The sequence below is a fragment of the Stegodyphus dumicola genome, chromosome X1, assembly GCF_044657685.1.
Source record: "Stegodyphus dumicola isolate Sdum_Otavi_A_Nest chromosome X1, ASM4465768v1".
Classification (NCBI taxonomy): Eukaryota; Metazoa; Arthropoda; class Arachnida; order Araneae; family Eresidae; genus Stegodyphus; species Stegodyphus dumicola.
Window position 1 is genome coordinate 18,406,079 of NC_140780.1, and position 27,856 is coordinate 18,433,934.

Genomic DNA, 27,856 nt, shown 5'->3' on the forward strand with positions numbered 1-27,856 from the left:
AAATCAACTCCTCAATGTATCAGAAAAATGTTTTACGGAAGATATCTATATAATAAATATCCGTTGCTTTATCCCAACGACTTTCAGAGAGTAAATCTGGGTTAAAGTATGTAGGGTTTTCCTTATTTTGAATAACAAATTATTTTAAGTTTGATACCTTTCCTGAACTCCTCAACTTCCCCTCGGATTTCCTCGCCAGGATATAAATTTAAAGTTAAGTGAAGTGAGTATTTAAACGGGTAAATCTCCGAGTTTATTCAGAGCGTGTTTTCACTAGCCAGCGCACGTTTCGTTGCTATCTCGCTGGTACGCCCCTTGGCCCTTTCGGATAATTGTCACGCCTGTTAGATTTTGTTGAGTCAACCTAGGATAGCCATACTTTAGCGTGCTAATCCAGCACTATTCTAATTAGACTTTGAATTGATTTATATTCTACGTTTAAGTTTCACCGTAAGTAGACGGTGTTATTGTAAAGCACAGAAGATCGTGCCTTTCTGTTATTAACTGGAATTAATAACGAGTTTTCACTCTTCTGTGCTGGTATTTCATTCAAGCCTGTACGAGAATTCACCAGGTTCATTATAGGATCTAGTTTAGTTTATGTGGAATAGAAGGGACAGATCTTACAAGTAAAGCTACCAGTCATACTTCGAGAGTTACAGCTATATTTCTCAAAATCAAATTGAAGACTGTTCTAAATATTGCATGTATATCTTTTGAAAATATTCCTGCAAAGCCTCACCATGACATTACGTTTGTGAACTTTTGTGCCTCTGACTTGCTGAAAAGACTTCTTTCTAAGCGCAAACTTATGCAGACCGATGGACTCCGATGGACCGATGGATTGAAAGTAGCAAAAGGGAAACGGAGAGCAATATTCCTGGCAATTTTATGAAAAGCCCTTCTGTCATAGAAAGCACGATGCAGACAGTCCAGAAAAAAGGACATCAGATCAAACACATATATAATAAATACTTAAATATTTAAACATTCATAAAACATCTCCGAAATTATTTGAATTCTGTTAACACTCCCTGTAAGCGGTAAACTGGAGGCCTTTTTTTGTAATATTATTTTCTACATGCGAAACAATCTATGTGCATATTCGTAGGGGGAACACTGTATGAATAATTTCTTGTAGATAATGAACTACTGATAGCTTTCATGAACTAGCCTATTATAACAGCTTTTCTAAAGTTAAAATAAAAAACACCTTCTCTTTTATCAAACAAAAGGTAAATAACTGCTCATGAGTCTTTGTAAAATTTCGGACTCAGTGACATGAATCTTTTTGATTAGAGTACTCTAAAAAGAGAGATTGAATACTCAAACAGAAAGAACCGGCATATTAATATCGCAGAATGGAATATAAGTTTTCAGGCCAAACTTTCCAAGGGTCATCTTCGAAAAGCGACGATTTTTGAATCCGAATTTGGATTGCATTTTAAAATTCTTGTTAGAATTTTTCTAACTCACAGGAAAAAGCTTGAAGCTGAAAGAAAAAAGGTATTTATGTAAGTACTTAAATTTAGATAAAATGTAGCATGCATCAGTATAACTTGATGCACATTGTGGTTGAACGAGAAACGGATAATCTATTTGGTCGTATAAAAATTAATTTCATTCATTAGTCTGTTAATCCTGAGGAAAAAGTGTTTTTACTAATTAATTCTTTTTTGCAAATTAAAATATTTTTTTAACTATATAAACTTCATTGAAATGACACAGAAAGAAGAAAAAAATATAATCCCCTCCCTTGAATCACAGTAAATAAGCATCTAGCCTATAGGGAAAAAAAGAGCAACCTATTTATTTTGATTTCTCGATTATTCGAATGGATTGTGGCACCGGTAAAGCACCGGTTGACCGGTAATTGTGGCACCGATTAACGGTAAAGGCCGTTAAATTTACGAAGCCTTGAAACGTGATAAATTATTTGTACTTTCCCTGGGATTCGAACCACGGATCCTCTAATGCCAGGTAAATATTCTCACAGCTTACACCTCGACAGCCTGCACAAAGAATGTGATAATTAACATTCTTTTTTATTCAAAGAATGACTGCTAAGAAACACAAAACCCAAATGGACTAAATCCAGATGGTGACTTACTGCGCAGTGCATTTTAGTTCAAGCGTCACCGTAAAGCCCACTGAATTGTTCGAAGCCAACAAACGCGATAAATCGGCTGGGTCTTCGCTAGTATTCAAATCACGAATCTTTCAAATATAAGTTGGAAGTGGTTGTTACATTTTTCCTATTCTTCTGACACCAGATGTTGCGTTACTTCCTTCCTTCACGTTCGTACGGGGTTCGTGTAGATTTGGAGTGAATAACGACACTTTATGAAGTATCGAAACACAATTTATTTGCCAGTATTGTCAGGACAGTTCCAAACACTTTTTACAGTCGTCGATCAACTACTATAAACACGCTGACGCGATCAGCGACACAGCCTTCAGGTTATCAGGCTATCACGGTGGAGACAGCTTCCTGCAAAGCACCCGACTCTTCTTGGTCGTTCTCGGAACTCCACGTACTCTCGAGACTCTCCACGCTACAACTCGCGATGCACTCGACGACACACAGAGCACAGCTCCTGACTCTCGGTTCAGTCGTTTCCGGAGCTCAACACGCTCTCTCGACGATATCACTAACCGCGATATTCTACGAGACTCTTTCGGCGCACTCGACGACCCACTCGGCACTCGCTGGCCGGCTGTCAACGCGATCGCTTCCGCAGGGATTGACTCGCTAGACGAGACACACTCACTTGATAAGAGACGCACACTTTCTCTCGATGAAGCACACTTACTGACTGCGGACCAGCACGGTTTATATAGCTTTCGGCTTGTGTTCGGAACATTCTGGACTAAACCGGTAAGAATTCGTTCCAGAAGGTTCTCCAACCGTCCATGGTATATCGCCAATTTTGTCGCCAAATTTCGCCAAATGGGCGATTTCTCGCCAAATGTGGCAACCCTGCCTTCCTTGCTATTTTATGGCAACCCTAAAACTGCTTTGTGGAGAAGCTATCTTACCGCGCCTTTACATTTCGTAACAGTTCGAAGCCAACAAACGCGATAAATCGGCTGGGTCCTCGCTAGTATTCAAATCACGAATCTTTCAAATATAAGTTGGAAGTGATAGGAACTTACACCAAGACAGAACGGACAAAGAAATATAATAATTACTTACATATTTAACCCAGATTATGGAGCTTTGCTCATAGTTTCGAGTGACGTATAGTATACTCATAACGTAACGTAGCATGCTCATACCTCATAGTTCATAGCTCTATGTAAGTAATTGAAGATATTTATACTAAGTTATCATGTGGTGTGGTGGACATCGCATTTAACCGGCAATTTGAAGGCGTTCCTAGCGAGGCAAATTTTTCACAGTACCACTCTTCAGATCTACAGTGATACTACTACTAGTCTACTGCTTCACAGTACTGCTCTTCTGATCTATGATATCTCTACAGTTTCATTTTACATTTTCAATGAAAATGTGATAGTTACTTTGTTTTTTTATTAAATATTTCTGGTGAATGCAGAAGTTGATTTGGATATCCGGCTAGCATAAACTAATATTTTTAGAACGTTTTAAATCGTTCATTCAATACAACGGGGACCATTTTAATTATTAATTATCGAACTCTGAAAGGCCCAGCAATGATCGAGTTCCTAAAGTTGTGAAACAAAGTTTGTCTTAGCCATTTGATAACAGTAAATTAGACTGACAGTGTTAATGAACTCGTGGATTGAAAATCTGAAATAGTTTTTCTTAGCAAGCCCTTTACAAAGGTATTCTTTTCCTAGCCAATCACCTTGCAAATTATCACCTGACATTAAGAAATTATTTACATAATTATTTTAAAGGAATTTATTCTAAATTTTATAAATATTCTTTTAATATATTTTTATTTAATTTATTATTAGTCGCCTTTCTGCCATCAAATCTTAATTTCTTTCTCGAATTTATCTCTTAGTTTACTAAGAGAACGCTACTAATATAGGTATATTTGTGAATCTGAACTGATTATTCAACAGCCTTTCATTTCCGTCCAAAGAGGTCAAACTTAAATTTGAACAGTTTCTTTTTTCACGGATTCCGCTCTTAGTTTGAACGACAGAGTCAGTTAAATTTTCCGAAATGCTTTGCTAAGTTTTCAAAATAAAAACTGGAAATGGTTTCGAAATAAACTTTCTTTCTAAATTCCTTTATATTTAGAAATAAGCTTGCCATGAAATAACCAGAAAATAAATAATTACCCTCTGAATTTATATTTTGGAAACATTTTAAATAACTAAATTTTGAAATTCCTAGTCCTCTTTAGGGTAGAACTATCCAGATTCATTAATAAAGAAGAAACATAATGGACTCTTTATGGTTTGTCTTTAAGTGTTATTTTTTTCCTAAATTAGAGCATACGAGAACTAACTAAAGCGAGGCATCAAATGAATTGAATACAAGTAGCGATATCCAGCATGACTTTGTAGAGACATTAGGATATTCTTTTTTGGAAGCAGCCAAGATGAAAAATTAACAACGCCTTTGCCGGGAGTCGAACCACGGACCTCTGAAATACCGGCCCAGCGTGCTACCGTTACACCACGAATACGCTAGGAAAGTGGGAGAAATATCTTATATACTCCCCTTTTTAAAGGGCGACTAGGGTTTTAGGGGACCTAGTCGCCAAATCCTGGGTGCGGAGAATCATCATCGACAACCCTTTTAGTTCGGGCGCCACTTGTAGAGACTTGTCCACGGATCTCTGGAATACCGGCCCAGCGTGCTGAACCGCTACACCACGAAGGACGCTTGGAAAGCGGGAGAAATACCTTATAACTTTAGTGGGGATACAACATATCTCCCACCACAGCAGATAATTTTTCTTATTTTTCCTGGGAAATTTCTAAAGAATGGATATGATTGAAATGATCGAATTTAAGAAGTTTTATGCATTTAATAATAAACAGAAATTTTGCTTTTTGTTACTGTTTGCACATATATTTAGAGCGGTAAATTTAATTTTTCCAGTTAAATAAGGTTTTGGTTTGGTTTATTAGATTGCAGCAAAGCACTCGAGGGCTATCTGCCTTAAGGGAGGGATGCCTTCGTGGAGGACTTTTTAAGGGAAACTGGCTCGTATACACGTTACACATGGGGAAAACCACGAAAACACCCATGCAGCCAGCCCGTTCGCGGGATTCGAACCTCGGACCGAACTACCAGTGTTCAGCGACGTTACCGCTCGGCCGCTGGTGGGCCCCCAGTCAAATAAGGAAATGCTAATTTAAAATGAAGATGCAAATTTAAATGCTTTATATCACTTACTCAGAAGGAAATGGTCCCTAAATCAAGTTTTACTTTGAAAATGTTCCAAATGTTTTATCGTTATTTTTAATGCAAATTTTACCTATTCTTAACATTTAATCAGTGACATCTTTCATCAGGATAATCCAGAAGATCTTCTATTTGCAATTGAATTATAAAAGGACGAATGAAAAAGCATTTTGATTCAACAGTTTCATTCGTTTCTATTTTAATATTTACAGAGTTGTAATATTGTACAACAGTAAAATACATTTCAGGAAAGTGTAATTTTTATCACATAGAAAATTCTTCATAATACTTTAAATGCTGTCCTGAATATAATCTTATGAGGAGGAATTATACCAATTTAAGCGGCTATAAGTCGAGCACTGCTGACACAACTGGATGAAAATTCCGTTATTTGGTGGAGTTCTCTTAAAAATATATTTAACTTTGATTCAGAAACTGCCTGAAGCACCAGAGGTTACAGAATAATACTTGAATAGCTGTTGGTTAGTTAATGAGTTAACAGTAATGTAAACAGTCTATTTTAATTTTAATAATTCTTTACAATGCACTTCAAGGTGAGCATAGCAACTCCTCTAACAGCGTCAGAAAGAAAAATTAAAAAAGAAACACTAAAATATTTGAATCAAGTGTCTAAGGAATTCAAAGAAATAGACGTCTTGTTAAAGATAATCTTATTTAGTTTCCTTGACTTCATTAAAAATGACATGGAAATATATTTTATCTTCGATGCGTTTTTATTTTAAGGCATAAAATAGTTTTTAGTTTAAGGCATGTGGGTTTTTCTTCAAACTTCCATTTTTATGAATATATATAACACACCATGCATAAAGAATTCTTATCTAGTCACATTCCAATTCGCATACTTCAGATTTTTCTGTTTAAAAGTATTTCTCTGTGATACTTTGATTTTGACATTCTTTTCAAGAAAGATTATAGATTTTTTGGGTTTATGCAAGAATTGTTTTGCTTATATTCCTACGCGATATTTATGTTTATGCTGTATTCGTAAGTTTTTCGTTCGAAGCATGTTAAGTGGAAAGTGATTTTATAACTTCCGTTCCCAAATACATCGTTAAAGATTGTAATTCCTTGAAATGTTTTGTTTCTTGAAAGTCTCCAACGTGTAATACCAGAGAAAGTTATTGAAGCAATCACCTATTACTTACGCTCTTAAGATATTCTGATGTCAAACTCAATATGCAAAAGAAATAATAATGTAGCAAAAAATATGAGCACATAAAATATTTCATATTCACTCATTCGTAAATCGTTATGTTTGTATATTTCTTTGCAGCAGCGAATAAAGCTTTAATCTTATCTCTTTTTAATATCTTTCTATTATTAACTATTAAATCAATTATATAATATTAATTTATTGCTGCAATCACAAAAAATAGTTATTTACTCTCTATACTAAATTTTAATTTAAAGGTTTTGCATATATCTCCTTGAGAGCGCTAGATCTAAATTTTAATTAAATTTCAGAAATCTGGTTACATTAATTCTATGACTTCATATTTAGAATTTATAATATCTTAGCATTAGTTTCATTTACTGTAGTTTTTTTTTTAAGGAATACTTTTCTTTCTAACAGAATAATAAGCAAGTTATTCTGATTCAAGCTTTAAGCATTATGCTTATTATTATAGACTATATTCCCCTAAGATTGAAAACAGTAGTAGTCTGTCTTAGAGTATAAAATGGTAGTCTGTCTTAGAGTATAAAAGGCTTATGAAATGCAAATCATGCTCAGAGTACGTCCGTAAGTTCGTAGTGTCATTAGTTTTTTTTTTTTTTTTTTTTTTTTTGTAGCTGGAGATGTAAATGTGGAAAGGAAGGAGAAAATAATCTTATAAGTTTTAATGCTCAGATGTTTGTTAATATTTTAAAATATCTAAAATTCTGTAATAAATAGGAAAATGGCGAATAAACCATTAGAAATAGTGAAAACTGCCGTCTTCTTCCTAGAGGTTCAGCAGAAAAAAAAAAGAAGTAATTCGAAGGTACAGTATTTGAAAACTCAGGAATATACCGAACACTCCTTATCACTACTTGTACTGAAAATGCGGCTACATATTGTACAATTAAAGCGTTAATATCAATCGGATCATTTCATTAAGGTTGTAAGTCAAAACAGTCTGACGACATCAAACAGAGGGTTCTGGGTTCAGATCTCTTTGTCTTTATACCTAACAATGCATTCTACTTTAAAAATTCATATAAGATACAAAAGTCCTTATTAGTTATTAATATATATCATATTAGCTATAAAACTCTGGGTCTACTAATAGTGGCTTTGCCAACGCTTTGAAACACAGATAATGCTTCTAGGCTCGATGCTTAGCTCTATTATCATTGTGTAAAGTCACAATAAATACTATACGCTTTGTATAACAATTTTCATAATAATTTTTATGCCTTTCTCTTTAGAATTGTTTTAGGTACAGAAGCAAAAAACGGGAAACTGTCTCTATATCTTCCGTTCAAATTGATGGATTCAAATTCAAATTGCCTTTTGGTCTCGAAAGCATAAATTTGGATACATATAAAATTTATATACATAGTAACACTTCTAAAACAGTAGATTTAATGCAAAATCAGTCTTTATCTGAAAAAATATGTCGATTTGTTTTCAGTATTTCAACTTCACACATCAAATTATCCCTAAATACCAAAATTTTGTAAAAACTACAACACTATTTTTTTAAAAGCAGTGCTCAATGTTTTAGCTGTGCATATTAACTAAATTTGGGTTTATATTATTGCGTGCGTAAGGGTTCGTAATAGATTGAATGCACATAACTCAGATGATAGATGGTTAAGATTTAATTTATTGAAAGAAACACTTCAGAGTTCTCGAACTTTCCACAAAAATAGTCGTACATCTCTTCACAATATCACAGAGTATAACGACTAGTTACACTTCAAAGTACTAAGAACGTTAAACACAACACAAGCAAAGCTCATCTAAAAGACTGAGCTATCCAGACTTTTAGATGGGCTCTGAACTAAAAACTCACAAAAACAACTAAGGAACTGATACTTTCTCCGCCTTATATAGTTTTTCACCCGGCCGTTGAGACATTTCCAGTACTTTCTGCTTCTCGAAATTACTGGAAGGCATAAAAGGGCTATTATATAACGACCAATTAAATTTTTATCCAATTAAAACAACAACTATTACGGAGATACAAGGACCAGTTAAAAATGCCGCCATATGGTCGCAAGTCTGCCGACATTTGGCGGTTTCTCGCAAAACTTGGCGACAAAACTTAGTCGCCAAAATCGTTGCCAGCTTGGCGATATTTCGCCAGATTACCCAGATAGCCATTTACTGAATGTTAAATAGACTTGCCCCAGTATTCTTACTTTACCGGTAAGCTTCGCTTCCTTAGATTTTTGTGTAACATTGTACAAAAGAAATGCAAAAATTTTACATATAATTTCATTAAATTATCCGTTTATGTACAAAATCAATAACATAGCTGCCTTCCCAAGGATGTCATATGTCCTTGGGAAGTGCAGGAGCAGTAGAATCCCTGGAATGGAAGCCATACTTACAACTAACACAAAACATGCAATACTTAAAAAATAATTGCAATAAGTGACATAAAACAAATCAAATGCTAAACCAACAAATAAATACCAACAAATGAATAAATACAATGTATAAATTTATGTAAAAATAATGACCATAGTCTTAGTATACTATTTACATTATTTACACTATTGGCAGTATGTAATATCGACATAGTAAGGAGCTAATCTATCGGAATGAACGACCTTAGGCTTAGAATCTGATGGCTTACGGATCTGAATTACAACATCGTTCAGCCTGTTTAGGACTCCGTAAGGATCGTCCCAAGGTGACTGTAGTTTAGGAGAGAGTCCTTTCCGTCGAATTGGATTCCATAACCGCACCTTGTCACCTTCGTTCAACTGGCGTTCTGTAGCTCTCGTGTCGTAACGGGCCTTTATTTTCTTCTCCGCCAAGTTGACCCGCTCTCGTGCAAAATTATGCATTACTTTAAACGGTGGCTGGAGAACCTGGATGTACTTCTCAGGGGATGAAGGCGCATCCAGAGGGTAACCAAACACGAGATCCCAAGACAGACAAAACTCAGGACCGAAGAGCGTCTGCGATGGGAACAGCCGGTAGTCTCATGGACAGCACTGCTTTAGGATAGTAAAAACAAAGATAACTACTTTTTGTCCCAGTCCTGTTGGATTCTGGAAACCCCCAGCGAGAGGCTATCGTGGATGGTTCGATTAAACCTCTTTGCCATGCCGTCTAACTGAGGATGTAAAGGTGTTGTTTGGGTTTTGTGAATGCCGAGTACCTTCTAGAGGGTAAATTTTCTTCCTTGATCGGAATGTAAGTGAAGAGGCACTCCGAATCTGGAAATCCAATGTTGTATAATTACTTCTGTTGCCGTGACGGCCTCCTAATCAGGAATAGGATTCGCTTCAGGAGAGCCAAGTTATGCAAAAACTTCGAAGGAAAGTTCCAGCTGCAGACCCAAAGTGCGGAGAAGGCCGACATCGAGACGGCTAAGAAACCAGCGGCTAGCGAAAAGGTCTCGGAGTATCCAAAGAAAGTCTATCGTTTTCGAGTGCCTGAACTACGAAAGGGAGGACTACTTGGAAGTTCTACGCAAGTAAAGACACCACCTGACCCGAGTGAAAGCCGGGTAAAAATGCCGAGATTCCAGGAAAGCGTCAAGAAGCGAAAGGCTGCGGAGGAGGGGAGATTCCACATGCCCAAGTTAAAACATGGTTCTGATTCAATTCTATGATTGCATAAATTTATGGCTACCAAAGAATCATCATTGATTTTTCTCGCGTTTTTATAAAGTTTATGCATCTTTAGTATTTTTCTCGGCGATAATCACTTCAGTCTTAATAATAATTTTTAAATTTCTCTTCAGTTATTATATATTAATTATTACTGCTGTCATGCAAGTCAGTATGCAATAAGTGTTTCCTCCCCATAATGTGTTCATTAAATAAAGGAACTTGTTCAGTTTACCACGTAACAGCTAAGTTTCATTCAGTTTGCCATTCAGTTTCTGAGTTCATTTCAGGAAGGTATGAGCTGCTAACAGTATTTAAGCATTGCTATGAAGGTTGCTATAGTGTATATTCTCAGAAGTCAGTAATATAGATTTTCCGTAATTCAGCTTTGGTAACAATGATTGTTTTATGAATTGGAATTATTAATTCATGCAAATTTGTTATGATGTTTCATAATAAACTATGTAAAACTCTATTAAAGTTATTATCTAATTGTTAAAAGAACGGAAAAGCGCGTTTAGCAAATACAGAATATTTAAAACAAGTGATTCATATTAATCATCAAATGAGACAAATTATACGATATTTTTACCTTAATACAATTATTTAAATATATTGAAGCTGTGCAGTATAAGAGAATTGTTTTAAATTTGTAGTTTAAAAATCTCATAAAATTGTAATTTGCCAATGGAGAAATAATGGTGAAAGAGAATACCCGTTTTGTCTAACTAATATAACTAAATATGAATATATATTTTCTGTAATTTAGTTTCCATAGTCACGTCTTCCAGCTACTGATTTGTGTGCCCATAACTATTCGTTCAGTATTACGGATTAAGCAACAAATCGCATAATTTCAAATCTAAGATTGTAGTTAATTAATTTAGGAACTATGATTGTGATGATTTACGAAAGTTTTTAATTAAAAACGAAACATTTCGTTATATAGCAAAATATTCAAATAGGCAAATGTCCTATAAGTGTAGTACTAAAACGTTTTCCTTTCGCTCGGTTATCAAAATAATTTAGCTCTTTTTCTGGAAGAAAAGTAATTAAGGAAGAGAGAAATCAGAAAACAGTATTAAAAGCTTAACAATGAAAAAATATTCCTTTCAGCTTCTCATGCTGGAAAAAGTTTTAGATGCCTTCGTCTTCCATTTTTTCAGAAGAACCGACGTGTTTTAATTGATAATTTCGCAAATGCTTCATTTGCCATTATTCAAAAGCTTTTCCAGATCTTTTTGCTTTCCACATATCAAATACTTTGCAAGTAGACAAGAGAACTTCGACATCTAAAATTTTCCCTGTTTCAACATCTCTTACTACAGAGCATACTCCTCTATTCGAAATATGTCCTCTCGTTTTCCACGTTCCATCGCCACTTACGGTGAGAGAATTTGATCTAGTTTTACATGCCTCTTCTTCCGCAACAATTTTCATGCTTTTAATGGCGACAGTTTTTTGAATCGGCATTTATATGCTTTAAGATTTTGTCATAAGTATTCTGTGTCACAGATGTACCTAGATCCATTACTCACAAAATGTTTCCACAGGTTTAAACCTTGACCAATTTATTCCATAGCATATACAATTCGTATGTTGAACTCAGGAAATATTTTGTGATTCCCCACCAACTTTGAACTTTTGAGTTCAGTTTTAAAACTACGCTTTTCACATTTAACAGAAATTGCTGAAAATAATCCAAAGGGACATATTGATAAAATTATAACACAATTTGAGCATTACGTTCTCTTTCGAACACGTAAACAATATGTCTTTGTCCAGAATAAATTTTGACAGTGTTCAGTATCACTTTCATTAAACAATGCGTTATTAATTTTTTCTCATATGCACTTCGACAGGTGAGTTGAGTGTGAGTTTTATGGTCATTACCTGATAAAAACAAGCTTTTATCAGAAAGTTCAGATCTGTTATTCGTGTAACGGTTGCCTTGGAAGCGACGTTTTAGCTTGCTTCTCAGAAGCCCTTTTATTTTTTGCCACCACAAATATAATAAATATATTTATTACTGCATCGGAAACAGTAATGCAGACTCAAAAAGTTAGTACACACCAAATAAGTACTGCAAACGTCAATTTAACCTTGCAGAATCAAACAATGTAGTGCGAACTTACGGAAACAAGATGTAAGTAAACATACAGAATAAATATTGAGAATAAAAACATTTTTCTGCTTGCTGACGAAATAGAAATAAAACCTGCAGGCTGGAGAATAGTGGCACTCAGTTATTTAATGGTTAGGACAGCTGTGAACTAACGACGTGTCTCTTTAAATGTTTGTTTACGTATGTCACTAAGAACTATCGTGTCAGTGACTTTTACGTTTTAATGATATCTCTTAAATTATTAAATTATATGGAATATTTTAACACTTTTTTTAATAATTTTAACTAGGCTTAAATTTTGAAATTAAAAGATATATGTTTTGAAGAAATCGGTAATTTTGAAGATTTAAAGATCGTGAGACCCCTTAACTGCCCCCCCCAAAATGCGTTATATGAGATTTTGTCTCTCTCTGTTTACTTGCCTACTTCATTAGTACAATTTATAAGCTATTAAAAGCATTTCTTATGATTTTTGTTTTCAGAACTAAATGTTAGGAGTTTCTCTAGAAAATCCGAGAAAGCACTTTTTAAAGCGTTTGAATTATAAATGAAAATGAAATGAAATATAGTGGGATTATGTCATTATTCGCAGTAAATCCTTAGAACAGAAGTATAAATAAAATGAAATAAGTAACGAAAATTGAAAACAAATTCAAACGAAAAATTGGAAGAAACTTAAGTATTATGTTGAACTTCTAAACTACAGTATAAGGTATTCCTAACCAAAGCAATGACGGCATCCCAGCGTTCAAAAATGAAATGTAGACTTTACTCGGGTGACCAATATAAATCAATGAAATATGTCCTCCAGATTACGAAATTTTCTCGTAAGTATTACTGAAACATCCTTCCTGGAGTTAATTCTATCCAAACAAATAAGACGGCATTGGCGTCTAGCCTACATTGCATAAGTCTGTTGCCATAAGGAAATGAAAATTACAACAACCCTTTTAAATTATTATGGCTATAGCTTTAAGTCTGTTAGGTTACCTTAAGTACTGAAAGATTTCTAGACTACGTTCTAAAGGAGACTAAGAGTATTGACGAAGCTAATTTAACTATATGGTTTTCGAAAAAAAAAAAAAAAAATACTTATTTTCAAATTGATGGGACATTTTATTTTTATTTATAACATCAGCATTACACGAAGCATTTTATTGTATGTTAACAGTATAAAATGTTTTACGTAGTACTGAGGCAAACAAAAAATAATTTGTGCAGTAAATATAAAATGTTTGTGCAAAGCATAAAAATTTTGTTTAGTGCTCAGGGTTAGGTGTTTTGTGTTTGTTTGTTTACAAAAAGTCAAACATTAATTAAATTATTTAATTTATTCTTTTTCCGTAACAGTTATTTAAAGAAATCAGTTTAATTTGAGTAATTTGTGAAATAAGAATAATGAATAAGCAATCTTGTTAATATTAAAAATACGAAAGGATATAATGTATCAACATTGTAAAAGCAAAGTTGTATAATTCTTATAAATTTTGAGGTTTGTGAAAAGCAATTTCTATTAAAATCATATCCAAAAATGGCACGAAAATATAACTTAATGTAAAAATTTATAAAGTAATTGAAGTGGAATTTTCAGAATTTGAAATTTTCATTGCTAATGGGTTTTAGTTTTTAATTAAAATTAATTTGTCTTTTTTATAGCAAATACTACAGGAAAAATTTATTTGGAAGAAATTATTAAAACTAGAATCAATTGTTGGATATCACAACCTACAGGCAGTACGGCTAACAGGTTTCATATTTTAAGCATTGTATTACAGGGTGTCCCTTAAATGTTGCAACAAACTTCTGGGGGAGGTAGGGCACATCATAAGTATTAAGAATTGCATAAGAACACATGCCCGGAAATGTCAGGGGTAAGTGGTAACAGAGGTAGAAGATGGGAAAGGAAACAGCAGAGCGATTAATCTGAAACATTTATTGGACATGAATACAAATGGTTAGTTAGTTCTAAGCACTGGCCCCCCAGCCCACCTAGCAGGCGAAACTTGCCATATGGCTATGAGGGGACAGGCTAAGCCCCAAAGCATAAAAAAAAAAAAAAAAAAAAAAAACGTAAAGCAGGATACATACATTCCAAACACTCTCGGTGAAATAGTATATATATGTGTCGTTTCCATTTCTGTGTTTCTTCCGAAGTTTAAAATCTTTATAAGTTTTACTTTCAATCAGTTATTACTATTCAAATCTTCTTTATATTATCAAAATTCATCTTAAATTTATAAGTTACTTCAATCATTTCTGTTTTCAGTATGATTTTCTGCTTTGTTATATTCTCGATACTAATATTCTTCTTATTCTCATTCAAAGTTTGCATAATATCTCTTGCAAATTTTCTAAACAATTTATAGTTACTAAATAAATCCTCGAACTTTGTAAATTTATATTTTTCTCTCACACTTCCAGTCAGGCAACAGTCCTCGACGAAATGCTTTGAATCGCGGAATTTATTACAAACTTTACATATATCATTTTCCTGGAGGTGGAACCCTTTTAAGTAAGCAGGCAACCTTCCATGTGCAGTGAGAATTTGATTGACATCTGCATCTCCTAAAATTCCCATTTTTTTGCTAATTCTTAAACATTTTAGATAGTTTTTGTTTCTTTCAAAGAGATCCCATAAATTTTTCCAGTCTCTAACAAGCTTGTCATATATTATAGTACATTTCTTCCTTTTCGAATCTTGAATAAAAACCTTTTCGGTCCCAACCCCTAGGGCGGCTTCTTTGGCTAGAGCATCCGCTCTCTCATTCCCATAATGATCAGCGTGAGCTTTGATTCAATGTAAATTCAAAATATGCTTCTTTCGTAGTTCTAAATATACATGCTTAATTTCATTAACAATATTATTCTTTTGAAAGGGTTGGGAGACCGCCATAAGAGCGGATAAGGCATCTGAATATAAATACAAATGGTGTACGACAGCTTGAATGATACAACAGATGCTCGAAATTTACACCATCAGACGCCAAACATGCCTGACACCGACGGACCATTTATTGCCGGACATGTTCAAACACACCGAGAGTTTCTTTGATTGTAGCACCCAATTTGTACCCAGATTATAGTGGCCACGAGATCCATTTCAGACACAACAGGATCGTGATACACGACACTTTTGATGGCGCCCCACAAAAAAGAAATCAAGGCTCAATAAATCCGCTGAGCGTGAGAGCTAGGGAACCGGTTTACCACGCCCAATCCATCAATGCGGAAATGATCTGTTCAAACGGCTACGAACATCCAGTCCAAAATGAGCAGGCGCTCCATCATGTTGGAACCACATGTTCACAAGCTCTCCGTTCGTATAGCGTTCCATGCTCTTCGTGTGGTGCCCTACCGCTCGAATGAGGCAATCCTCGCTTTCCACTAGCATTCTCGCGTACAACCCCCCTGGAGGCGTACAATGACGTTTCTGGGCAGGGGTTCCAAGGCATTTCTTAATCCTTATGATGTGTCGCAACATTTACGGGATACCTCGTATATCTTACCTTTATTAGATTCCTATTCAGGAAGAGAAAGGTGATCTTTACGTAGTGCAAAAATAAATGCATATTTATAACATTGTTATATAGAGATTTTCTGTTATATATAACAATGTGTAAGAAACTGATTTGATATTATCAAACTGATATATGAAAATTGACCAAATAATATGCTCAAAATTTAATCATTCAGTCATGTTTCTTCTAGAAAGATGAAACACTGCTCATGAGTCAATGCTTAAGATAAAAGATTTTTTTATTTAATCAGACCACTGTCCAAGACTCTGTGTGATTTAAGTTTACATTACTGAGGGAAAAGTCGTTTAAATGAAGCTGGATATCATCCGAACCAGTGACCTCTTCTCATAAAGAGAATACCCATTAAATCTTCGTAATATTTCTTTCCTGAAAACCTATTTGAGTGTCATCGGAAATCTTAAAGGACTGAATGAACTCGAATTATTTCCCAGAGAGTCGTTAAAACGAAATAACGGTGCGCTTAGAGCCGACGCAGTTCTATCTAATGGTGTCCAAATCCTCTCTGTCTTCTAAGAGCGGCCACTGATTTGCATCTACTACAACATTTTTCAAAGAAGTAGAAATAAAAATTTAAAAAGAGGAAAAAGACAAATTTAGAAAGTTGACAGAATTTTCTCTGAGCCCCGTAACAACTTCGCATTCCAAAAAAGGATCTTGAATAAATATACACCAAACTTTTGGATGTAATATTAGCTCAGCAAAATGATTTTGGGGAAGGAATTCGCGCATTTTTTAAAACATTTCAAACGCATAACTAGCAAGGAATTACGAAACTATGGACACATTTTATTTCCAATTTCAATATAATAATGCTACTAAGGCTAAATTCTTATCAGCAGATACTTTCCTAAAAAGGCATAAAAAATCATTGAAGTTTTTCCATTTCCCACAGTAGTTTTCTACTTTTATCACTAATTGTAGTAAAAAAGAAATTTAATTTAAAAAGAAATTTTAATGTAACAACGATTTCAATGCAATCAATTTAAACATCTCTCTTTATTTTAATATCAAAGTCATAATTTCCTTAGAATACTTTTATTTGATTAAATATGCTACGACTCAAAAAAGAAAATTTCCGTTACGAACGTAATTGTGAAATGTCTTACGTAGAAAGTTTCTTCCTTTTAATTATAATGAAGAAAATTTTCCTTTATATATTAAATTTTCACTTTTAATATAAAATTTGGAAATTAATTTAATTTTGATATAAAAATTAAATTAATTCCAAATTCTGGGGGATTTTAATCCCCCAGAATTCTTTAGATGCTAAAATGCATCATCTACTGTTGTGTTAAAATAATTGGACTCAACATTACACCTATACTAAAATAATAAAAAGTTCTCTCTGCAACTATGGCACATATTTTAAAAATACACGAATTTCTGACTCTTTAAATAAGGGAGAAAGCTGCAACATTATGTTACAACGATATGAGGAAAAATATAAACTATATCATATGAATAAAATTAATGGAAATTTCAAACATATTTGAAAAAGTTTTCAGTTTTTGTACATTTTCGCATATTTAGTAAAGCGTTGTTACAAATTATAGTTATGTATCATAGAAGCATAGAAAGGATTAATATTTTCTGCTTACGGCACAATTTATAAAAGCTCTTACTTTGTGCAATCACTTCCGAATTCAGGCATATAACTTTAATGTCCAAAATTTCTTGAACAATATACAAAAGATACTGGAGACATTTTTGCATCGTTTGTCTTCTGGGATATTTAATATCCTACCGCACGATATATGAAGTGCAAAAATATTTAAATCTAATGTGTTTGCATAAACTCTTTAACTGCTACTATTTTTATTTCAGAAAAAATATTTGAGAGGAAAAGAATGTATAAAATTATTTAATATTCGCAGGGTTTGAAATTTAAATAAGGACTCTATACAATAAAAATTTGAAGAAGCGCGGAATTTAAATCTGTTAAGATTGTTATTACTAAACAAGCTCTTACTGACCACGTTTTCCGACATTACTGTTAAGGTTCCATTTACATGGCTTTTCATACGTGCTTTAAATTTTAAACTTATATTTGTAGTAAAATACATCATTGGCGCAAAAGTTTGAACTACCAGTGTATGTTTGATATCTTTCTATAAATTCATTATGCATTAAGGAAATCATAATCAGTGAATAGACTAATATGAACACGCCTTTTTATCTATCAGCATACACACACACACACACACACACATATATATATATATATATATCAAACATAAGCCTTAAAGAGAAAAATGTATCTACAATAAATTTTCCTAAGTAGCTTGCATTTTTATTTATATGCACGTTTGCTTACATTCACTATCACGACAAAAAAAAAGAAAAAAGAGAACTAATAAAAGAAGTAGGGAATTTTATAGAAAGGGAACGTTGATAAAGGAAGATCTAAAGTAAACCGAACCATTTAATTTAAGAAATCCGGATGTGAGTTAAAGAAATTTATTTATTTTGCGAAGAAAAGATACATTGTCGTCTAAAATAGATTTTCTTTTATGGAAAGGAATTTTTTACATTACTACTGATTCCTTTACGGAGAGAGTATCTTTGTAACAATAGCTCGTCTTAAACTGAGGATACGTACAACTCTGGAGTTATTATTACTATTATAGTATTGTTACTACAGTAGTAAAATAGTAGAGTATTATTACATATTATAGTTTGACATTTTTATTGTATCGTGTTATTGTTGTTTGACATATTCTTTTTATTTCTTTTCACTTTTCATTGCCAGCAGTATTGCATAAAATTTTTAAATTGAGTTCACATTATTATTGTACACAATGCATGTAGAAAATTGTTAGAACTAAATTTGTGAAAACCTGAAAGCAGAAAAAAATAATATTCTTACGTCTCAGCCTGCATACACAATCCTTGAAAGTCTATAGACAGCTTAGCATGCACATACAACGGTTCACTTTTTTCATAGAACTTATATTTTGTATATTTTGTAATACTATTTAAGTCATTTGTTACGGTTTTCTGGCTGTCTTCAAAGCTATTAAAACAATGACGCTTGAAGCGAGACTTCAATTTAGCAAACAGAAAGCGTCTGCAAGTGCCAAATCTAAGAAGAATTTGGAAACCGTAACTATTTCTTTTGTTGGAAACTGCTTCAAGAGTATGGAACTGTGTGACTTGTTAGGCAGCAGAAACAAGTTATTCCATTAAGCTCTTTTCGGACTAACGAGCTGAATTCTTTCAAAAGTCTGTCCGTTACATTTTTACAAAAGTTTGGAGTTAAGGATCTGTCCTTCAGAAATGGTTACCTTTATGCAAACCTAGGCAGAAGATTTTTGTTTTGTTCCCGCATCATAAGCAAAACACAAAATTTATCTCCAATCACAATTTGTTTGAAAAAAAATTAGGCTTAATTCCCCCCTCGCAGCAAAGTTTTATTGCTACGCTTTGTTCCATTCCATGACAGCAAATGTTCACTGGATTAAATCAAATGAATAATCACATTGTAATTAAGTAGGCGATATTTCAGGAGAATTAAGATGAGATATCACAATAATAAATGCGATCAGTTACTGTTTGGCAGGTTTGCTAGAATATATTAAAAAATTAGCCCTATAGCTTTAAGGACACTTTCTGTGTTCCGGTAAGCAAAATTTAAGGACAAACCAGGTTTTCACCTATAACGCCGCAAAAAAGTTATCTAAATATGGAATTTCATACCATAATAATCTCAATGATCTGGAAACAATATCGGAAAAATGTAATGGATATAGTGCGAACTTGTTTTAGAAATGGCTGCATAGTACATTAGCTGCCATAACAGAAATGCATTGCTTTGTATATTATTACAAAAGAAAGGAATCTTTATAAGGAGACGCATTCGGGTTTTAAGTCAGCAAATGATCTGTATCTTCTGTCTGTATTTTAAGCAATGTTGTCGATGTTTCCGGAACATAACATTGCCATTTTCGTTTTCAACATTGCTTTCAACTGAGAACATTTATCAGTGACTTATAGACGCGACAAGGAGTTTCATCAAAGCAACCCATTCGTTTCTAAAGAATTTAAACTTGAAAGTATGTGGGCCAATTAATACATCAAATGTTTCCAATTTCAATTCCCCGACTAATGAAATTTAATATACACTTTTTAATACAACAGATATCGGAAGTATGACATAATGGTCCGTAAAACAAGAAATCAGAGTATTTAAAGTCTCGAAGCAGAAAAATACAAGAAATGTTAGCATAATTACAGTAGCTTTAATTAATTATAGAAATCCTTTCGTGATCTGGAGATTACTCCATTTAGCATAACGTATCACCAGGCAGGCACCCCCATACTGATGTATCTCAATGATATTTTCACTGCGACTACCTCCTGTAATCTTTCATACATTAGCTGATGATCAGAACCTACACTGCTATAATTAAAAACTGCTTTTCTTCATTATTTTATTTCCCAATTTTTATGTTCTCCTCGTTAGTAAAAACTCTATGTCCAACTGGAATATGCATTCGAGTACAATCCAAACTGCATCACATCTAAACTGCACTGGTATTTTATGAGATTACTTAATTCCCATTTTCAATGTATTTGCATCTCTATTTTAGAAATTCATTCCAAGATGATTTAATTTGAAACAAAAGGCTTTAAAATGGTTAATTTTTAAAAATTTCTTATTTCACAGCTTTATGAAATTGACAAAATATTATAGCCTATCAGAACTGAATCCGAATTGTGTAAATATTTTGAAAATGCCATCATACGAGGGGGAAAATGGGCCTTTACGAAAAAATGTCAGTTTTCAGAAAACTTGCATTACGATTCACACTTTACTTCGTATGTCGTGTAAGACTTATTTCGGCTTATTTGTAAAAAGCTGTATCTTTATAGTTTCTTTCTTTCTAAAGTATGTATTCTTATAAGTTTCTGAGTGACTGAAGTGGCAGAATATTGGCGGTTTGTCAGGAGTTCAATTATTTGGAGGTTAAATGAACTAGTGGCACAGGGTGTTAGTGTTTGCACACCGCCACAAAGATAATACTATATTTAATATATAATATATAAGCCGCTCTGTGTCGTATTCCAAGAAATTCTGTTTGCACCCCTTACGGTTGAGGAAACACCTGATTTGTATCTAGGTATTGGAAAACATGGAGAATAAAATTAAACATTTAAATATAAGTAAATAACTGAAATAAGTTATAACCAATCACTTATTCAGTCATAATATGTATCTCGGACTTCTTAAATTTAATTGTGTATAATATTTGAATTTCAGCCTCTTCATCCTTTAGAATAACATAAAATGTCTACGAAATTTTTTTTAATATTTTAGGTTGACTGTGATGAACTGTCTTGAAAATATAAAGTTAAGAAGTAATCTAGTTGAACTAGATAGGTGAAATACCAAATGAAAAAACATCGTTTCTTCAAATAATTGCTTAAACAAAAATATTCCGCCTGGCGTTTGAAGCACGAAAAATCAATAAGATATTCTTGTCGTGCCTTTTCTTATTATAAAGATCACTTTTACAGATTGAAAAGGAGTTTGCTAAAATTAATCTTTTGCTGCTATTTGGAATGTAACTATCATTTCGTGAAAGAAATGTGAATAATTCCTACTGACCAATAAGCCTGAAATAGCTGCATCTAATTTATCTTAGAAATTAAATTTAGTATACATTTTCAGAAATTTCTGACCAATGATATTCACTAATCGTTGAGTTTATTAATTAGTCTGCGATTTTTAAATATTCATTTCTACAGCTTTATAGTATATCGATCGTGAGCTTAAAACTTAACTCAGCATTTGAAGTTCAGGAACTATCTGAATATAAGAGGCAAAGACCAATAAGCAGTAACAAGTGATTGAAAATACCTTATAACTAATGAGTTGTGAAAAATGATTAAAAATACCTTAAAGATCTTTCATGCTGGAATCACTGCCATCATTTCTACTTCTCAGGTGATATTGTTAACTAACAAACTGACTTGTCTCACTTTTCTTGTCTGAATAGTTTCGCTTCTTGTGGTGAGAGCGGCAAACAGCCCATCCACTCATAAAAAAAGGATCTATTTCAAATCATGAAATGTGCGATGCGCTGTTATAGGGCTCAACAAGCTAAAGTTAAAAAGGCTAAGGTTAAAATTTACGTATAACCTCTTTTTCGAGTAGGAGATAGGTATTAAGTAGTAAATTATTGAAGTACTTTAACTTTTTAACTTACTGTTATGAAACAGTAACACTTTTGTTCAAAAGTCGCTTTTCTAAATACGCTTGTGTTGAACAATTATTATTTAAACGTTTGCTCTCTGGAACCCATGCAAAAGGTTAAATTTCATATACACAAAGCTTTCCTACCCCAAGCACTGAAACTGCGTTCATAAAATTATCCATCTTCTTTTGAGAAACTTTGCAGTCACAAGTATGTGCCTACAGAAAATACCTTTTTTAACATAATATACATGTTAAGTTGTCTTACATGAAAATTCGCTTTTTCTCGCAGGACATCTTTAAAAATGCAGGTGTTTTTATATGTGAAGTCGCCTTATATTTGGACTAAAATGTCCTATATATATGTGTGTGTGTGTGCTTAATTTGATTTATGTAGGTTTGTTGTATATGTGTTTAGATTTTCTGAGTTATTTTTCATGTGATAAATAGCGTATAAAAATAATGCGTTATAATCCCTGCATTACTTTGCAACTGTATGTTTTTAACTATTCTGATTTTGTATTTATTCTTTTCAATTTAATACTTAAGAGAGTATCTCGAGTTTAAGAAAGTTATATTTTGAACTTCACACTCTCAGTACAATATATTCGCTTATATATATTTGCACATTTTAAAATCATTCAGCGATAATTTTTTTGCAACCGATCTGTAAAAAAGCAAGAAATGGTTGTTGAGTATTACTATTATCATTAATTATATTATAAAATTTCTAAGCAATTGTATTTAATGAGTATCTAAATAATTTTCTTTTTCGGAGATAATGCATCGAATTCTCTATTCAGTACAGCTGAATAACGAATAACAACGCTTACAAAAATTTAAAAAATCATCTTACCTAAACTGGTCTCTGTTGTACACGTTTTCTTGTTTTATACTAAGAATAACAGGCCCAAGAGCTTCGTCATTTGTGAAATAGTTCCAGTGTTCAGTTCCATAAAAATATTTCTCATAAGTTTCTTCTTCAACAGATATCAGTTCAAATTTCTTCTCTAAATCTTGTGCTGTATAATTAACGCTAAGTGAGTCATTTGTTGTATTACTGCCACTACATTCAATCCAATAACCCGGAATAACTTTTATGGTATGCGGGAAACCTTCGCAAGATCCACTGCCAGGGCAAGCTTGGACAGGAATGGGAAACTGCAGAGTAGTTGAACTTTTTCTCCGAGCTTCAGCACAACCCAGACTCTGTCTTTTATAATCCCTTAATTTCTGCATAAACTCATCACCACTACTTAGCCCTGAGACATCGGCATAATGAAGAGAACAGTATATTTTATTTTGATACCGTCTTGCTCGTTGAATGTTGGAGCCTGCGAGACGTAAACCACAAGTATTGCAAACTAGGCAGTCTTCGTGATATGTGGAGCCTGCTACAGTAGTATCGGGCACCGAAATAGCAAGTCCATCTTCTAAAGCTTCTTCGCTTGGAGAAGCTGGAGGCCACAGACCGTTTGTCTGGTGGCTTAGTATAGGGAGTTCGCAGATGAAACATAAGGAAGACATCGAACTCGTTTATTGTCCTAAACTGAGTAAGAATTAAGTCAGTCAAGCGTAATATGCGGTTTATGCCGTGCAGTCACATTTGCACAGCAAATGTAAGGGTATATATTCGTTTGAACCCAAGGTGTTTGTGACTGATCTCTTCAGGATTTTTAGTTATTCTCTTTTATACATATTATAGATGTAGTTGATTTGAAGATTTAAATACCCAATGAATTACTTGTTTCTAAGAAAAATACAAAGCACCAATACTGTACTTTTGTTTTAAGAAAATATTTTATTAGATAAAAAAATTTAGCAGATTAACAATAGCTGTGTTACCATCAAAGATTTTATTTTCTACTTCTAATTTATATTTGCTATGTGACGCTCATATTTCTATACTCATCTCACTGAATTTTAAATGTTCTTTACTGTTTCGGCTCTTTGATTGAGATCGGATGCTTAACTTTGAAAATTATTTGGCACAAATGGATAGAATTTTATGAAAAATTATAGATATTCTCATATGGTGCCACAGATGGCATTTTATATTCTTCTATACCAACTTCCATCTTGAAGTGAATTTCCCTTCTTGAAAAATAGATCTCCATGGAATGTAAATGGTCTCTTCTTGCAGCATCTTCTTACTGCTTTGACAAATAGCCACATTTCCAATCTGAAAGAAAACAATTGAAATTGAAATTGAGATGATTCCTATGAAACTTTTATCATAAAAGCTAATTCATAACATAACAATTTACAAATTTTGTCTTATCTGTAAAAGCAATACTGTCAATAAGCAATTTTTAGTTGATATTGATTCTAGACATTATACTTCCAGTTATGAAATTTCTCAAAGTAATCTTAAAATTTTTTAACGTAAAAAACACAGCATTCTATGAACACTGTGGGTGGAAGGATTATGTAAATATAAAAAATCAAACCGTTTACATGTTTCCTATGAAGCAAATCTTCCAGTTATTAAAATGCTTTAATAATTTAAATACAAGATAATCCACATCTTTACATGCAACATTATAGGATATATTCAAGAAAGAGTGTTCCGACATAAATGACTTTCCATATCGAAATTTTCCATTTTTCAATCAAATTAAGAAATCAACTACAAATGATGACGAACGATTCTTCCGTATTAGATTAAAAAAAGCACTTAAACCTAATTTACATAAATGCACATTTACATAAATGTTACACATGAAATTGTAGAGACATTAGGTATTTTTTGGAAGGTGTCCGCCGAAAACATCGCGGCAAAAACATCGCGGACGAAAACGTCGCGGAGAAAACAACGCAAGGCGAAAACGTCGTGGTACAAAAAAATCGTGAGAAAATAAAGCAAAGAGAAAACGTCGCAGTTCTAAAACATCGAGGCACAAAACATCGTTGTCTAAAATAAAGCGGTTCAAAAACTTCGCAATTTAAAAACATCGTCGACGAAAATATCGTGGTAAAAAAAAAGTACCTACAAAATCATCGCATGACGATAACATCGCAGACATGCGTTTTTCAGGCTTTAATAACTGTAAAATTTAATAATTGTTTAATAATTATAAAAACTCGCATAATGGTTTGTCAGCGCAAGATGTAAAGAAGGATAATTTTTACTTTTATATTTTTTCTTAGCTAATAATATTTGCTCAAAATGCAAAATGGAAACTTAAGTATAGAAAATTAATCCAATTTAAAGCGCTTAATAGAATTTCGAACTGACATATTTAACTAACAAAGGTCATTAATAACATATTTTTTATAAGTTTTACTGGAATTTTTCATGAAAAGTATTATCTAAAAAAGAATAGAAAAAGAAAGATAAGTAAAAAATTGTCAAGTTAATTATGAGATACTTTTCTTCACTTTTGTTGATCTGATACTCTTATAATAAAAATTACTTCTCGTTTTATTTAAATTTCTTGTTTTGCTTTTTTTAAATGTATTAATTAATAAAAAATATGAATGTGAAAATTATCGTTCTTTTGATCTTGCACACACAATTTTTTTTGCGAATATCCATTTGCAATTATTAAAGCCTTAAAAATCATGTCTGCGATTTTATCGTCATGCGGTAATTTGTAGGTACTTTATTTTTTACCACGATATTTTCGACGACGATGTTTTTAAACTGCGAAGTTTTTGAACGGCTTTATTTCCGACGGCGATATTTTGTACCACGATGTTTTAGAACTGCGATGTTTTCTCTTTGCTTTATTTTCTCCCACGATGTTTTGTATGACGACGTTTTTGCCTTGCGTTGTTTTCTCGCCTTGCGTTGTTTTTCTCAGTGTTCAGCGACTTATCACTCGGCCGCTAGTGGCCCTGCTTGATGATAAGAATAAGGTACGTTTGTTTCTTCATTAAAGAACTGCATAACGCATGAAAGTTTCTTCTTTAGAACTTATGGTAATAACTGCTTTAAGTTAACCGATTTACTTCACTATAGCTATAGCATCTTTAGCTCACTATAGCATCTTTAGCTCACTATAGCATCTTTAGCTCACTATAGCATCTTTATGAAACAGCACTAATATTTTTAAATTTCAAGTTTAGCTCCTTTTTACAAGATGTTAATACATGTTATCATTATATTAGTGATAATTAAAGTTAAAGCTGATAAACCCTTTCTTGGTATACATTTCTGCCTCCATTGCAAAACTGCCATGCATTAAAATTCAGATTTTGTTTAAAAAGCGTTCTGAAATAAATAGTAATTTTTATGAAATACTCTGGCACATTACCTTAATTCTTGGCTGAATATTTTGTGTTATTGAAACTTTTTGTTTGAAATATGAGGAAAATAAATTTCTCCAAGAAATCTGAGATATCTCTGCATCGAAAGATATTTATAAGCAGTTATTGACAGTCAAAAATGAATTTCCTATTTTCGAGTCTTTTGTGATATAAAATATCACTGGTGTTAACAGTCTTCTTCCCTTCTTTAAAAGACCTTCTAAAAGTGCAAGATTTACTTACTTTACTTATGCAACTTTACATACGGAATCTGAGATTCTGGATTCTATAAGCAATATAGATATGCCATAAGCAATTAGATTTTGCATGCCGGAAGTAATGCACTAATAACTTAGATCACATTTGAAATATCATATTTTATTAGAGTGAAAATTCTTATTGTCTATGCACTTTTTCCAATTCGCAAACTTATTAAACAATGATAATTGTGCAGCAGTTCGTACTAAAAATAAATTGTATCTTTAATTACAAGTTAAGAACATACAGTGTTGCATTTAAAATGCAAAATGAAAAGTGTATAAAAAGTTCGCAGATTTTACAGAAACTATACTACAAAGTTATGCTCACCGTAATGTTTTTAAGTACATTAAAGTAAGATTTTGTTAAAGCTACGGTACTTTAAAGACCATTCAGGGACAATATGGTAAATGAAATAATGTGCAGATGTGCAGATGTGTTTGATAAAAATTATACTTTCAAGTTATGATTTTTCAGTAACGGAAAGAATAAATTAAATTTAATGCTATTTATTCTGCATCATTTATATAATTTTAAGTTACTTAAAACTAGTTTTCTGTTGCATTAATCGAAATTAATATTTTCATAGGCAATTACGATAATTTTTTTTCTTTTATATCATCTGAATGATGATACCATAACTGGCTTCCGTAACATTATGGTTTTATAGTTAAAATTTTAGAAACTAAATTTTACTGTGAATAATGAGTTTTGGTTCATCATGCTAGTGGAGATATCAACCTTCATGTATTAATAATGCAAAAGAAAAATGGTGGCTTGTTCTCTTGTCCAATGATGCTTTGCAAGTATGCAACGCAAAGGGGAAAGCTTTGGAAAATGCAAATTTTTAAACAACTCAAAATTGTCATCCTCTAACAACTATTTAGCCCCTCTCCCCTTCCACCAAACCAGACGAGAGGACTTTCGGCTCGCCGTATATTCAGAGTGCCGCCATGTCGCAATGACACTATACATTTACAAACATCCATGCCTTCTTCGGGATTCAAACCCATGCTCTTCGGCACCGCAATCAACGACTCAAACCACTATACCGGTTGGGCGGCCGGTTGCATTAGAACACTTTATTGGAAGAAATATCTTTAATTCTTTAACCTGTCATATGCTCGTCAAGATCCGACGGAAAATTCCGCTGTGCTCTTTATTCGACCAACAAGTAAACATTATCTAAAGATCAGAAGCATGTCTTGGTATAAAGAGTTCTCGGAAAAGTTACATTCAAAAGAACTTTGTATATAGCAATGTATACTGTAATAATGTATTCAAAAATATGTATATAATAATGTATACTGTAATAATGTGTTAAAAATAAGTATATAATAATG

The 27,856-nt window shown here is 33.0% G+C and overlaps 2 protein-coding genes across 4 annotated transcripts in view; one reads left to right on the forward strand and one right to left on the reverse strand.

The window, feature by feature from the left end:
• The window catches only part of LOC118186365 (uncharacterized), a 205,373-nt gene that overhangs the window by 168,056 nt on the left and 9,461 nt on the right, over positions 1 to 27,856 (reverse strand). For all 3 annotated transcript variants that reach the window (XM_035356443.2, XM_035356445.2, XM_035356444.2), the window contains exon 2: positions 22,861 to 24,186. In XM_035356443.2, coding sequence (XP_035212334.1) covers positions 22,861 to 23,531 — 671 coding nt within the window. In that variant the 5' untranslated portion in view covers positions 23,532 to 24,186. The remainder of the gene's footprint in view (positions 1 to 22,860; positions 24,187 to 27,856) is intronic.
• LOC118185644 (uncharacterized) overlaps positions 1 to 27,856 on the forward strand; it is a 390,931-nt gene that overhangs the window by 150,155 nt on the left and 212,920 nt on the right. The window lies entirely within an intron of this gene.